This window comes from Dendropsophus ebraccatus, chromosome 9 (assembly GCF_027789765.1).
Source record: "Dendropsophus ebraccatus isolate aDenEbr1 chromosome 9, aDenEbr1.pat, whole genome shotgun sequence".
Lineage (NCBI taxonomy): Eukaryota > Metazoa > Chordata > Amphibia > Anura > Hylidae > Dendropsophus > Dendropsophus ebraccatus.
Genome location: NC_091462.1, coordinates 100,322,171 through 100,336,870, shown reverse-complemented (window position 1 = coordinate 100,336,870; position 14,700 = coordinate 100,322,171). Strand labels below are relative to the sequence as shown.

General features: G+C 46.3%; 1 protein-coding gene across 1 annotated transcript; it reads left to right on the top strand.

Annotated features, from left to right (window-relative positions):
• On the top strand, positions 1-14,700 carry TBL3 (transducin beta like 3). Its single transcript, XM_069982079.1, has 22 exons — positions 1-130; positions 770-821; positions 1,290-1,385; positions 1,643-1,690; positions 3,172-3,313; positions 4,368-4,452; positions 5,255-5,425; positions 5,843-5,918; positions 6,409-6,505; positions 6,778-6,986; positions 7,072-7,213; positions 8,166-8,224; positions 8,329-8,435; positions 8,641-8,788; positions 9,071-9,301; positions 9,613-9,683; positions 9,768-9,924; positions 11,112-11,170; positions 11,271-11,374; positions 11,798-11,869; positions 14,025-14,183; positions 14,266-14,700. The coding sequence occupies exons 1-22, from the start codon at positions 99-101 to the stop codon at positions 14,424-14,426; spliced, it is 2,478 nt and encodes an 825-aa protein (XP_069838180.1). The 5' UTR covers positions 1-98; the 3' UTR covers positions 14,427-14,700.

The following is a 14,700-nucleotide window of genomic DNA, read 5'->3' as shown; positions in this document are numbered from 1 at the left end:
AAGTGTTCCGCACTGCACGGAACGCGTGTGATGTTGCTATCCTCGTGTATGCCGACTGAATGGTGCTGATCAGCGGGAGTAGGAGATAAAAGGGAAACATGGCGGCCCCCGCTGTACAGTTCAAGACCAAGTAAGGGGGAAGTGGGATAGCTGTCAGTTGCAGTACACAGGTGGCACTACAAGTCCCAGCTGCACCATGACATCGCTGTCTGCTGTTGCTTTTGGCTGACATGTAATATTGTCATGCGTAGGGTTCTCTGTGTGTCAATAAAGCTTGTAACATTTGACATATTCCAAATATACTTTATCACTATCTCTGCATGCTGTCAGTGAATAGTGGTCTGTTTACATAGGGAGGCAGATCATGTGACGCCCATACAGGTACATGGCTTGAGTTATACACCTTGGAACCCATCTGATGATCAGCCTATAGCATGCAGGGCATCAGAACAGTAATCTTCCCTCTATGGTGTCAGGGATGTGCCAGGTTACTGCGATCACTAAAGCATCTCTATAAGATAATCGCTGGGTCATTAGTTGTTATAATGAAACCTACAACCTTCATATTACTGCGACTCACCAAGAGCCCCAGCACTATAGACAGTGAGGGTGTATACCTAGTGCAAAGGTCAGTGACTGATCTGTGGGTGCCTATCTGATCCAGAGATTGGGGGTCCCCCTGTTCCTGCATGGATGATACCTTCCCTCAAGGAAATGACTCCAGGAACCCCATTGTTTTGTAACACATGCCTTCTTTTTTTTTTTCTAGCTATGCCGTGGAGAAGAAATTCGAACCTTTCTATAAAGGAGGAAAAGTCCAGGTATCTATCTATCTATCTATATGTTTTGAAGATACCGGGAAGTGCTGTTGGAATTTTTCTATCTATCTGTCTGTCTGTCTGTCTGTCTGTCTGTCTGTCTGTCTGTCTGTCTATCTATCTATCTATCTATCTATCTATCTATCTATCATCTATCTCCTATCTATCAAAGTGAAACTAATAGAAGGTTAGAGAACTCAACAGCAAGGTTAGGGAACCTTGGCTCTCAAGCAGTTACAAAACTACAGCTCCCATCATGCCTGGACAGCCAAAGCTAAAGCTTTGGCTGTCCAGACATGATGGGAGTTGTAGTTTTGCTACAGCTGGAAAGCCAAGAAAATCGTCCTCATTCTTAGCATCTCTGGCCCTATGGGGAACATAACAGCAGGTTAGAGTCTTCCATCTTGCAGTTAGTTGCCCTGTAATAGTGGAAATGACTATTATGATCTGATGGTGATTGTTTCCTGACAGATCAATAAGGATGGGACACATCTATTATGCATCTGTGGTAATAAGCTGAACGTCCTAGAGATCGCCACTGGAGCCATCACCCGTACTATTGAACAGGTGAGGATGCTGAAGGGAGTTACAAAACCCTAGAGACCAGCTCCATGGAGCCTCAGTGGTCACTACTGGGAGGTGGACCTGCCCCTGTTTTCTAACCATGTGCAAAACCACAACTTTCCTCAATGGTAGTTGTAGTTTTGCATTTGCACTGGCTTAGAAACACTGCTCTAGGGGCGCCAGTGTATTAATTTTTACAAAGTTTTTTTTTATTTTTAATGTTGTTTCTTAATTCTGAATATCTGTCTTGTTTCTCTTAGGAGGATCAGGAGGACATCACATGCTTTGTACTGAGCCCTGATGATGAGGTAAACATATAACATCCAGGAGCCTCCTCTTAGTATGGTCTAAATCAGGGGTCCCCAAACTTTTCACACAGGGGGCCAGTTCACTGTCCCTAAGACCGTCGGAGGGCTGGACTATAAAAAAAAAAAAAAAAAAAAACTATAATCAAATCCCAGTGCAAAATGCCACAACGCCCCCCCCCCCCCCCCCAAAAAAAAAAAAAAAGTAAAAGCATCCCTCTTTTTCCACCCCTCACCTAGCCCCCACTCAACCCCTAACTCCCCCTTCACACCCTCAACCAGCCCCCTCACCCCATATACTAATAATGTATCCCTGCATTGTCCCCCATATAGTTATATTGTCCCCCTGCATTGTCCCCCATATAGTTATAATGACCCCCTGCAATGTCCCCCATATAGTTATATTGTCCCCCATATAGTTATAATGACCCCCTGTAATGTGCCCCATATAGTTATATTGTCCCCCTGCAATGTCCCCCATATAGTAATAATGTCCCCCATATAGTTATATTGTCCCCCTGCAATGTCCCCCATATAGTTATATTGTCCCCCTGCAATGTCCCCCATTTAGTTATTATGCCCCCCTGCATTGCTACAAAAAAAAAAAAAAAAAAAAAAATTACACTCACCTAATACTGTGTTCATCTCTTCTAGCCTTTTCAGCCGCTCAGTCGCCGGAGGGATCCCCCAGCAGGAGCAGCGACGTCATCACTGCCCCTGCCGGAGGATCCCTCAGAGATCGTTTCCAGGTTACATCCCAGGCGGGGGGTTGGTGGTCCGTGCGGCGCGGAGGAGGCTGGCGGCAGGGATAACATCTGACACTGCTCCGGGATCTGCGGTCCGTTGCACCAGACCGCAGATCTCTGAGCAGTGTGAGATGTCGCTCTGCCGCCAGCCTCCTCCGCGCCGCACGGGTCACCAACCCCCCCCCCCCCCCCCCCCCCCCCCCCCCGCATGGGATGTAACCTGGAAATGATCTCTGAGGGATCCTCCGGCAGGGGCAGTGATGACGTCGCTGTACCTGCTGGGGGATCATTTCGGCGGGGATGTCGGCAGCAGTGTGGATGTGGGGCAGGGGCTGGCGTGATCCGGAAGGGGGAACTCTTTTATTGGTGGTCAGTGAGAGCAGTCTTCGTAGTTTGGGGACCCCTGGTCTAAATTGTTTATGCAGCTTTTGTATTGACCTGTATGTTTCCATGGTTACAGACTACTAACAAACCCTGTGTAGTCTGAATCTGCTGTCGTACTTCCTTCCATCTGCTACTCTGAAGAGGCTGATGAGCAGTGGGGTACAGCTACGACTGCAGGATCAGACTACTTGGTGTTTGTTTGTAGTGGGTAACCATGGAATCATATTGCTTTGCTTTGGAGCTGTAAACATAAAATAGGTGATTATTGGTCAAGGTTTTTATTTTTATTTTAGTTGTATTGGATGCCAAGGTGGACATAGTCTTTAAGTCATCTTGTATTTGTTTTTCCTTCAGATTCTGGTGACAAGCAGCCGCGCTCTGCTCCTAAAGCAATGGCAGTGGCAGGAGGGCACGTGCACTAGGACCTGGAAGGCTATCCACACCGCGCCTGTCTCCAGCATGACCTTTGACCCTACCTCTACCTTGCTGGCTACAGGTGAGGACCTGCCAGTCAAGTTTGCCTGGTGCTATTCACAGAACCAGGAGGTTACTGGGCTGACCTGTTTCTGTCAGTCTCATAAGCAGTTCGGGACCCAATTCCTTATTAGTGATTGGTGGGCTTCCTGCTTTCAGACATTTATTATCTATCCTTCTTCATTCACACCCAAAGTAAAAAAAAAACAAAAAACAAAACATTAAAATTCTGAGGAGTCCTTCTTGGAGTGTCCATGTGGTTTCGCTCCATCCCTAGAGTGATGTAATAGAATTTTACGATCCGGATTCTTACATTTCTTTCTGAACAGTGGTTTAAAGAGGTACTCCGGAGAATTTATTTTCCTTTTAAATTAACTGGTTTCAGAAAGTTATACAGATTTGAAATTTACATCTATTTAAAAATCTCCAGTCTTCCAGTACTTATCAACTGCTGTATGTCCTGCAGAAAGTGGGGAATTCTTTCAAGTCTGACACAATGCTGTCTGCTGCCACCTCTGTCCATGTCAGGAACTGTCCAGAACAGTAGCAAATCCCCATAGAAAACCTCCCCTGCTCTGGACAGTTTCTGACATGGACAGAGGTGGCAGCAGAGAGCACCTTGTGAGACTGGACAGAATACACCACTTCCTGCAGGACATACAGCAGCTGATAAGTACTGGAAGACTGGAGAGTTTTAAATAAATGTAAATTACAAATCACAATTTCACCAGCATACCTCTTTTAGGTGTTCCTGTCATTTGAAAGTACTTTTGACATGTCAGATATTTTGATTGGCTTGGTCTGGGTGACAATCTCCTCCAGGCTTGCTGTGATCTCCGTCATGCTGGAAGTGAAGGGCTCAGCAGTGTACTTCTACCCCCCCCCCCCCCTAAAGTTTTTCTAAGTTATATGGACTCTTTCAGGCTAGGGCATATGGAGACTATGTGGACGTAGGCTGGAGTCTTATATGTTGGGTATACATGCAGGGTTGGGCCTGGTTTTGTGCTTATTACATTTTTTTGACTGCTGAGCTGGAGTCCTATTGACTGTATATTATTCTGGTTCTCTACCTATAGGAGGCTGTGACAGCACCATTAAGATCTGGGATGTGCTCAAGCAGTACTGTACCCACAACTTGAAGGGCTCCTCTGGCGTGGTCCAGTAAGTATTACATGCCAGTGTCACACGGTGCTGTTAAAGGGAACCAATCACGCCGAAATTGCCCCCATTGATAAGGAAGCGTGCTGGTACATCAGCCAGCACGCTTCCCAAACATCCCCCTGTCCCCTCCGTCCCCTCTTTTGTTAGCCCGTAATCTTACTTTTGCGATGTCCCGCGCCGTATGCTAATCAGCCCTAAGTAGTCCGGGTGGGCTGAACTAGTCAAGGTGGGCTGTACTAGTCACGGGCCTGGGCGCTGACCTGTCGGCGTTGGAACGCAAGCACCGCTAACGTCTTCCGCACGCCGCGCACGCGCAGTACGTCAGCGTCTTCTCCCGCCGTACTGCGCATGCGCGGCATGCGAAAGACGCGGCGCGCCGCCGACGTGAACGCGGGCCAGAGATGACGTCGGTGGAGCGAAGGTCTTTGAATCACGCCCCTCTGGGCGTGATTACAGCGCCCAGGCCCGTGACTAGTACAGCCCACCTTGACTAGTTCAGCCCACCCGGACTACTTAGGGCTGATTAGCATACGGCGCGGGACATCGCAAAAGTAAGATTACGGGCTAACAAAAGAGGGGACAGAGGGGACAGGGGGATGTTTGGGAAGCGTGCTGGCTGATGTACCAGCACGCTTCCTTATCAATGGGGGCAATTTCGGCGTGATTGGTTCCCTTTAACACAAGTTTTTACATAGTTGTCATTTTATGTTAACATTGTGTGTGTGAGGTAGTGCAGCCTAGTCCCTTTCTTACAGTGTCTCTGTCTCTCTCTCTCTCTCTCTCTCTCCCTCTCTTTCTCTAGTCTAGTGCAGTTCCATCCCGACATGTCCCGGCTGCAGCTCTTCTCTTCTTCCATGGACTATAAGATTCGTATCTGGGACCTGAAATCCAGCAAGTGCCTGTGCATCCTGGAGACTCACTACAGCGCCGTCACCTCTTTGTGCTTCTCCCCTGATGGAGACACCATGATCAGGTAAGTGACCCCCAAACAGGAAGAATCTCATTGGTTCCTGTAAAAAGGAACCAAACGATAACCAATGAGGTTATCCAGGATTAAACCAAACGATAACCAATGAGGTTATCCAGGATTAGCAAAGCATTACTGATTTCCTCCAGATACAGCGCCCCTCTTGTTCTCAGGTTGACTGCGGGTTTTGTTGGTCAGTTCCATTGAAATGAATAAAGTTGAACTGTAATACCACAAACAACCCTCAGGACAGGGGTGGCGCTGTTTTTCAAGAAAGTGGCTGTTCTTTTTATAATCTTGGATAGCCCCTTTATTACAGAAAATTACTACAATGTACCATGTTCTTCTGACAATCCAGCAGCATATATCATGACTGACGGATTATAGAAGTTTTGAATCACTAACATTGCCTCTGGTTTGCAGCTCTGGCCGGGATAAGATCTGTACCGTGTGGGACCTGGTGACCAATACACCGAAGAGGACGGTTCCAGTGTATGAGGTCAGTTAATCCCCTAGCCTGAACTGTTAGGGCCCTATTACACGGGACGATTATCGTGCGGAAAAATCACTATATCGTTCGAATTTAAACGATAATCGTTCTGTGTAATTGCAGGCAATGATTGAAAAATCGTTTGTATGCCGTTGATTTACATCCGAACCTAAAATTATTGTTAGTTGTTCGCTAATCGTTTGCTGTAATTCCACGTTCGTTCGCTCAAGTTCCGCATTTTTTCACTAATCGTTCAGTGTAATTGCACATTACCCATTGTTTTCCTGAGATCAGAAGGAATAAACGATCACAATAACGATCGTATCTAACGACCATCGTTCTGTGTAATATGGTGAACGATTTCAACAATCTCGTTTGCGATAGTTTATCGTTAGTCGTTAATCGTTAAAAATCGCTCTGTGTAATAGGACCGTTACTGTAATGGTGATTATTAGAGCTATTAAATACTTATTGTTCTTTTGTTTTTCTTCCTTGACAGAGCGTGGAAGTGGTGCTGCTTCTCCCAAATACTCCCAATCTGATCGGCAGAGATCAGGACACAACATCTCTTCTCTTCATTACAGCTGGTAGTAAAGGTGAGACTGTGAGGTAGCACTGACCTAAAGGGATTGAATGACTCCACCAGCAGAATAGTGAGTGCAGCTCTGGAGTATAATACAGGATGTAACTCAGGATAAGTAATGTACACAGTGACTCCACCAGCAGAATAGTAAGTGCAGCTCTGGAGTATAATACGGGATGTTACTCAGGATCAGTAGTATATACACACTTTATGTTCTACTGAAAGTATTGATTAGGAGATGGTATTGCAGACTTCTATAGTAACCATGTGCTTTGTTGTCCCCAGGCATACTGCAGGTATGGGACGCAGTCACGTCAAGATGTTTATATACACAGAAATTGCCGCATACTAGCCAGAAATCTTCTGATGAGGAGGGGGATGAGCATAGCCTGACCCACTGCCTGCTTCTTCCTAACCAAGAGGAGATTGTCACCGTGAACGCAGAACACAGCATTATCATGTATGATCTGCACAATCTGGATCTGAAGAAACAGGTGAGTCCTACATGTCCCGTGTTCCAGCCCCTGAATCCCTGTAGTCCTCGCCTCCTCTGCCTCCATATAACCTTCATGTCTTCAGTTTGCAGGATACAACGATGAGGTCCTAGATGTGAAATTCTTGGGTCCTTCTGATTCCTATATTGTAGTGGCTACAAACAGTCCCCAAATAAAAGTCTTTGAACTGGAAACATCGAACTGTCAGATTCTGTATGGTCACACAGGTAAGTGGCGTCCTGTCTAGCAATGACAAAGGTCATACATGCAGTTACTATGCAGTCGCTATACACCAGCAGCTCTCACGACAATGGTATGCTTAGTTTATTGACTTAGGGTCCTATTACACCGGCTGACTACGGCCCGATAATTTTAGTAAACGAGTGCCAATCTGCTAGGTCAGCGCTTGCTTACTGGACCTATAAGACGGCCCGACAATTGGGCAGTAAGGGCTGCATGGACTTCGTTAGCGATGTCCATGCAGCCTCTGCCCAAACACCTGGTACCTATCTTCTCTCCTGTGCTCTGCAGCTTCCCGATCCCAATGGCTGAGTGGGGAGAGGTCAGGTATCACCTTTGGACAATCGTAAGGCGTCGGCCCGACAATTTTAGGTCCAAGCCTAAACCAGCGATCAGCCGATGATAGTTTCATCAGCTGATTGTTCTCTCTATTACAATGAGTGATAATCGGCCAAATTGGCCCCATGCAGCCGAATATTGATCCGTGTAATAGGGCCCTAACTCTGCTATATGTGATGAGTCGAGGCGCTCCTCTGTAGGCTTCTCCCAGCTAGATCTAGAGATTAGTAGAGGACTGAACAATCAAACCCTAACCAATCACAACTTTACACTTGTCTCTGAGACTTCAAAAGTTTTTTTTTTTTTTAACAATGACCAGGACACTTTAAACACCACGGATGTGAGTCACAAGGAGACCGTATATTTTATGGTGTCCTGATCTTTGTATCATCTTAGGGTGCATTTACACAGAAAGATTTATCTGACAGATTTTGCCAGCCAAAGCCAGGAATGGATTTGAAAAGAGGATAGATCCCAGTCTTTCCTTTATGACCTGATCTCTGTTACTGGTTTTGGCTTCAAAGATCTGTCAGATAAATCTGTCTGTGTAAACGCACCATAAATATTCCACACCTCCTCGTGTTATCTCTCTCCTTTCAGAGACTGTTCTCGCCCTGGATGTCTTTAAGAAAGGCCTCATGTTTGCCAGCTGTGCCAAGGTATAGTTATAAAACACTGTGTGATCTATCTCCCGCTTCTGTAGTTCGCCTCTATGGACTTGGTTTGTTAAATTTCGCTCGTTCTACTCTGCACTTTCTTGTAGGATCGAACAGTCCGAATATGGAGGATGAATAAAACTACAGGGAAGGTGCATTGTGTGGCCATGGGCGGAGGGCACACCAATGGTGTTGGGGCGATTGCTTGTTCCAGGTATTTAAGAATTCTTCTTTTTCCTGTAAGATGACCATAGACCTAATAACCCTACCTACCTCTCCTCCCCTGCACATGGTTTGCCGTTTATTCCAATAGGGACTGAGCTTATACCCATAGACCCTTTTAAGAGATATTCTTTAGCAATCACAGGATGGACATACAGGCATCATCATCATCAGTCTTGTTCTTTTTTTTTTTTCAGGTTAAAAGGGTCCTTTATCGTGAGCGGCAGCCAAGACTTCACGTTAAAAATATGGACGCTTCCTGAGTCCATCACCAAAGCATCAAAAGGCCAGACCCCAGAACTAGAGAGCTTGTACGCCAGCGTGACCGAGAAGGCACATGATAAAGTAAGTGGCTGGCTTATACTGACCTAATACTGGATATAGGCTGCTGTGCATTATATGGTTATTACATGTATGATCAAGTAAGGATACTATGAGGATTCTACTATGTCAGGGATGAGGAACCTTCAGCCCTCCAGCTGTTGCAAAACTACAATTCCCATCATGCCTGGACAGGCATGATGGGAATTGTAGTTTTGCAACAGCTGGAGGGCTGAAGGTTCCCCATCCCTGTACTATGTGGTCATGAGGTTTCTGTATGTGATCCCTGTTCCTATCTGCATACAGGATATTAACAGCGTGGCAGTGTCTCCCAATGACAAGCTGATCGTCTCCGGCTCTCAGGACAAAACAGCCAAGCTTTGGTCGGCATCTGACCTCTCTCTCGTTGGGGTCCTTAGGGGACACAAGCGAGGGGTATGGTGCGTGCAGTTCTCACCTGTGGACCAGGTTGTAGCCACTTCATCTGCAGATGGAACCCTCAAACTCTGGGGTCTTCAGGAGTTCAGTTGCTTAAAGGTAAATATATGTCAGGACATGACCATAATCTCATACACTGTATATATATAGAACTCTGCTCATGGACGTGACCATGATACAAGTCCTTTGTACTCTATATCTGGGGTAGGGAACCTCGGCTCTCTAGCTGTTGCAAAACTACAACTCCCATCATGTCTGGACAGCCAAAGCTTTAGCTCTGGCTTTCCAGGCATGATGGGAGTTGTAGTTTTGCATCAGCTGGAGAGCCAAGGTTCCCTACCCCCGCTCTATATACAGCTCTCTCTCTCAGCCTCCTGTATGTTTCCTGATCTTTTATTTCTTCCCTGTAGACGTTTGAGGGTCACGACGCCTCTGTCCTGAAGGTGATATTTGTGAGTCGGGGGGCACAGCTCCTAACCAGGTAACCGCTAAGGGCCTCATCCTCATCCTGCTCCTCTTCTGCTGTATTCTTCTTCTTACTATTTGCTGTTCTCCTCACGTCTAGCGGTTCGGACGGCCTGCTGAAACTTTGGACCATTAAAACCAATGAATGCGTCAAGACACTCGATGGTCACGAGGACAAAGTCTGGGGACTTTATGGCAACAAAGGGGACAACGCCGTGGTCACTGGGTCAGCAGATTCCAGCATTGTTCTGTGGAAGGTGAGGAGGGAATCTGCTGACTGCATTATAGATCAATCCATGAGGGCAGCTTCTCTATTTAAAGAGTGTCTGTCAGACAGATTTGTCACACAAGACGCAGTCTATGGGGACAAGCAGCAGTGTAGACACAGGTTATGAGTGCAAGCAGTGGTGTAGACATAGTTTGTAGATGTAAGTGCCTGTGTAGACACATCAATCCTTGGGGACAGCTTCTCTATTTAGGGTACAAACACACACACTGTATATGCAGCAGATACGCAGCAGATTTGATGGTGAAGACTTGATGCTGTGTTCAGTTATTTAGATCTAATCTGCTGCGTATCGCAGCAGTAAATACGCAGCGTATAAGCCGTGTGTGTTTGTACCCTTAAAGCGTTTCTGTCAGACAGATTTGGCACAAGTGACACAGGTTATGGTGCAAGCATCGGTGTAGACACAGGTTATGGGGCAAGCATCGGTGTAGACACAGGTTATGGGTACAAGCAGTGGTGTATACACAGGTTATGGGTACAAGCAGTGATGTAGACACTGGTAATGGGTACAAGCAGTGGTGTAGACACAGGTTATGGGTGCAAGCATCGGTGTAGACACAAGTTATGGGTACAAGCAGTAGTGTATACACATGTTATGGGTACAAGCAGTGGTGTAGACACAGGTTATGGGACAAGCAGTGATGTAGACACTGGTAATGGGTACAAGCAGTGGTGTAGACACTGGTTATGGATACAAGCATCGGTGTACACACAGGTTATGGTAACAAGCAGTAGTGTACACACAGGTTATGGGTACAAGCAGTAGTGTATACACAGGTTATGGGTACAAGCAGTGGTGTAGACACAGGTTATGGATGCAAGCAGTGGTGTATACACAAGTTATGGATGCAAGCAGTGGTGTATACACAGGTTATGGATGCAAGCAGTGGTGTAGACACAGGTTATGGGTACAAGCAGTGGTGTAGACACAGGTTATGGGTACAAGCAGTGGTGTAGACACAGGTTATGGATGCAAGCAGTGGTGTAGACACAGGTTATGGATGCAAGCAGTGGTGTAGACACAGGTTATGGGTGCAAGTAGCGGTATAGACACAGATTATGGGTACAAGCACTGTTAGCGGAATCTTGTTGATCAGGTTAGGTACTCTGAGTGCTGGAGTCTCGGGTTGTCATCCACATGTGGTTTCTCTGCAGGACGTCACAGAGGTGGAGTTGGCAGAGGCGCAGGCCAAGGAAGAGAAAGATATCTTGCAGTGAGTATTATAACTCATCCATTATTATTATTATTATTATCATCATCATCCATGGGCTCCGACTGACACTAATACACGTTTTGTATCTTTTACTCTAAAGAAAACAAGAACTGTCCAATCTTCTACACGAGAAGAGGTTCCTCAAGGCTCTGGGCCTAGCAATCTCCTTAGACCAACCTCATACTGTACTCCAAGTCATAAAAGGTTGGTAGAAAAGTGACCCTTCCTAACCCACTTACCACCTGAGCTGTAGGGCCATAAAAATCAGTGTATAACCTTTGGTCTCTCTGTATTTCCTCACCGCCGTATACACCGCCACACCAATCCACAGGTTGTGTTTAGTATTGCAGCTTGGCCCCAAACAGCATAGGTGTGGCACTGTGTCTGGAAGCAGCCATGTTTTTTTGCATCTCTTACAATCCCCTTATGGTTTTATTGCCATTATATCCTGATACATTTACGTACATAGATGTAGTTGATGTGCCTTTCTCCTAATATGTTGCTGGCTTTAGGTTTACTGTCTCTTTAAGAAAGTGCAGTCCAGTTTCTTTAAGTATGAAGACTTTGTAGTAATAAGAGTAGGGAATGTTTGTCCTGGATACATTTTCTTATGTGTTGTCCTTGCAGCCATCCTTCAGGAACCACAAGGGAAAGATGATCTGGAGAAGAATATTCTGAGGTTACGGCAAGACCAAAAAGGTAATTGGGATCGGTAGGGCGATGGTGGGATTTATGTCTGAGGGGGCTGTCTGGTACTAGGGCCTACCCTCTTACCCTCTGCCTCTAGTTTTTGGCATAACAGGTAGGTCCACTCTTCAGCCATTTGACCGGATACCTGGTAATACCAATTTTTCCCTGTAGAAGCCACTGAACACTGTCAATGAGGAGGGGTTGTCCAGTTGCTTATTGATATGTTCAAAGCTCTCTTGTTCACTTGAACATCTTTATCAAGAAAGGTTGGTTCACACCTCCGCTGGAGTTCCGTTCAGGAGCAGTAAGCAGTCAGTCTTTGTCTGGCCAAATTCTTCAGAGTTAAAGGGGTAGTTCACCCCCCAAAAAATTCTTTTAAATCAACTAGTGCCAGAGACTTGTCATTTACTTCTGTTAAAAAAAATTCAAGTCTTCCAGTACTTATCAGCTGCTGTATGTCCTACAGAAAGTGGTGTATTCTTTCCAGTCTGACACAGTGCTCTCTGCTGCCATCTTTGTCCATGTCGGGAACGGTCCAGAGCAGCAGCAAATCCCCATAGAAAACCTCTCCTGCTCTCCAGACTGGAAAGAATATACCACTTCCTGTAGGACATACAGCAGCTGATAAGTACTGGAAGGCTGGAGATTTTGTAATATAAGTAAATTACAAATCTCTGGCACCAGCTGATTTGAAAGAAACATTTTTTTTTGGTGAACTCCCCCTTTAACAGACGCAAGTGGGAAACTGAACAGATGCTGTAGATTCCTCAGTATCTGTTGATGTCCATTTGTGAGCGGCACGTCTGTCTTTGCTTTTTGGCTGCCAAAGAACCCTGATGCAAGCATGAATCTAGCATCATAAGGGGTCTGCACTTTGTACAACATAAAATATGCTTGACCATATGCTGATCTCATAGTGCCATCTCCTGGGACCTCCAGTTTTCCGGTGCGATAACCTGCAGAAACCAGGCAGTAAGGAGCCTTTAAAACAGGCCCATTACTGTGCAAAAAATTGTTAAATCTTTCATATTTAAATGATAATGATCTGGTGTTATATACAAACCTCGGCCATACAAATTACAGTCATGTTTACCATAGCATTAATGACTTTTCACAGCGATTTATGTTCTCAGCTAAACGCCTATCGTTTAAAAGAAAAAAAAAAAAAAATCATTGCTTGTCGTTTGCTATTTGAACGATTAAAGGAGTACTCTGGGCCGGGGTTATTTTCAGTGTATGGCCGGGGAGGGGGTGGATATAGAAGGCGCCGGTCACTTATCTCCCTGGTTCGCAAAGCCCGTTCTGCTTTCTGGTCTGAGCTGTGGCTTGACACGTGACGTCTCAAGGCAGCTCAGCCATTCAGTGGTCGTAGCGGGGTCCCGCCTTAGCCGCTGAATGGCTGAGCTGCCTTGAGACGTCACATGTCAAGCCACAGCTCAGACCAGAAAGCAGAACGGGGCTTTGCGAACCAGGGAGATAAGTGACCGGCGCCTTCTATATCCACCCCCTCCCCGGCCATACACTGAAAATAACCCCAGCCCGGAGTACCCCTTTAAGCCAGGGGTAGGGCACCATGGCTCTCCAGCTGTTGCAAAACTACAACTCTCATCATGCCTGGAGAGCCAAAGCTTAAGCTTTATCTGAACATGTAAAGGGACCCAACGTGCTCCGTTTTTCTGCAGCGCCACCACAGGGGAAATGAGTCATTACACAGTCTAAACTAATCCCTGGGTTGTCTGTGTCATGTAGGATAGGACAGGTCCCCCAGAACAAGAGACTCTTTGTACCTGCTTTAAACTCTTGCCAACAGATGAGCTTCCTGCACAGAGGACCCCTACCTCTGAATTCCCTGATAGGGTGTATGTAGATGGGTCTTATAAAGCAGGCAGCCTTTATGACATGAGTCTCCAAACTCCGGCCCTTCAGCTGTTGCAGTACTACTTTTCCCATCATGCCTGAACATCCAAATCCAAAGCTTTAGCTGTCTGATCATGATGGGAATTGTGGTTTTGCAACAGCTGGAGGATCGCAGTTTGGAGACCCATGCTTTATGATATCAAGTGAGACAGCTGTGTTTTTAGAATCCTGTAAAACTCAATAATAATAAAAAAAAATAAATTCAGACGACTCTGTAGTGAACTTGTCTCCTCCTTGCCGCCATCAGAGTCCGTCCTGAGATACTGCAGCGTCTGGAACACCAATTCGCGCAACTGTCATGAAGCCCAGTGTGTGCTGCACGTCCTGCTGACACAGGAGGCGCCGGAGAGCTTGCTGCAGTACAGCAGTATCAGGAGCAGCGTGGAGGGGCTCATACCCTACACAGGTGAGACGTCGGGGCCGGGGAGGTCACACACACATTGCACCATGAACGTCACCTGACATCTGATTCTCTTTCATCCCTCCAGAGCGCCACATGCAGAGGATGGGGAGGTTACTGCAGGCCTCCATGTTTGTGGACTACATGTGGCAGCACATGAGACTGACTGATCTACCCATGGAGAAGGACAGCGTGCCCAATCCTATTCCCAGTCTCAGCCTGTCCTTGCAAGAGAATGGCAAAGCTTGAGAACATGATGGGACGTGCACCAGAGACTACAGTCCGTTGTGGGGGCCGTGTTACCCTCGGCCTGGAATTCTGGCCAGGACACTTGATGCTCCAGTTTTATTGGTTTAACCCTCGAGTCAGCGATTGATCCCTTGGATCTTTATTGTTAGAGCGGTCGTCGGTTTCTTACAGACATTTACTATGGACATTTACAGAAGAGACACAGTTAATGTATTTTTGGCTATATACAGAGTATATAATACAGATGTTCTTCCATTGCTGGTTTTATCACTCT

Excerpts from the sequence above, each read along its gene's own strand:
- TBL3 (XM_069982079.1), top strand. The coding sequence starts at position 99 with ATGGCGGCCCCCGCTGTACAGTTCAAGACCAA. Across the intron at positions 6,506-6,777 it reads CATTACAGCTGGTAGTAAAG|GCATACTGCAGGTATGGGAC; the intron begins GTGAGACTGTGA and ends TGTTGTCCCCAG. Across the intron at positions 14,184-14,265 it reads GGGGCTCATACCCTACACAG|AGCGCCACATGCAGAGGATG; the intron begins GTGAGACGTCGG and ends TCATCCCTCCAG.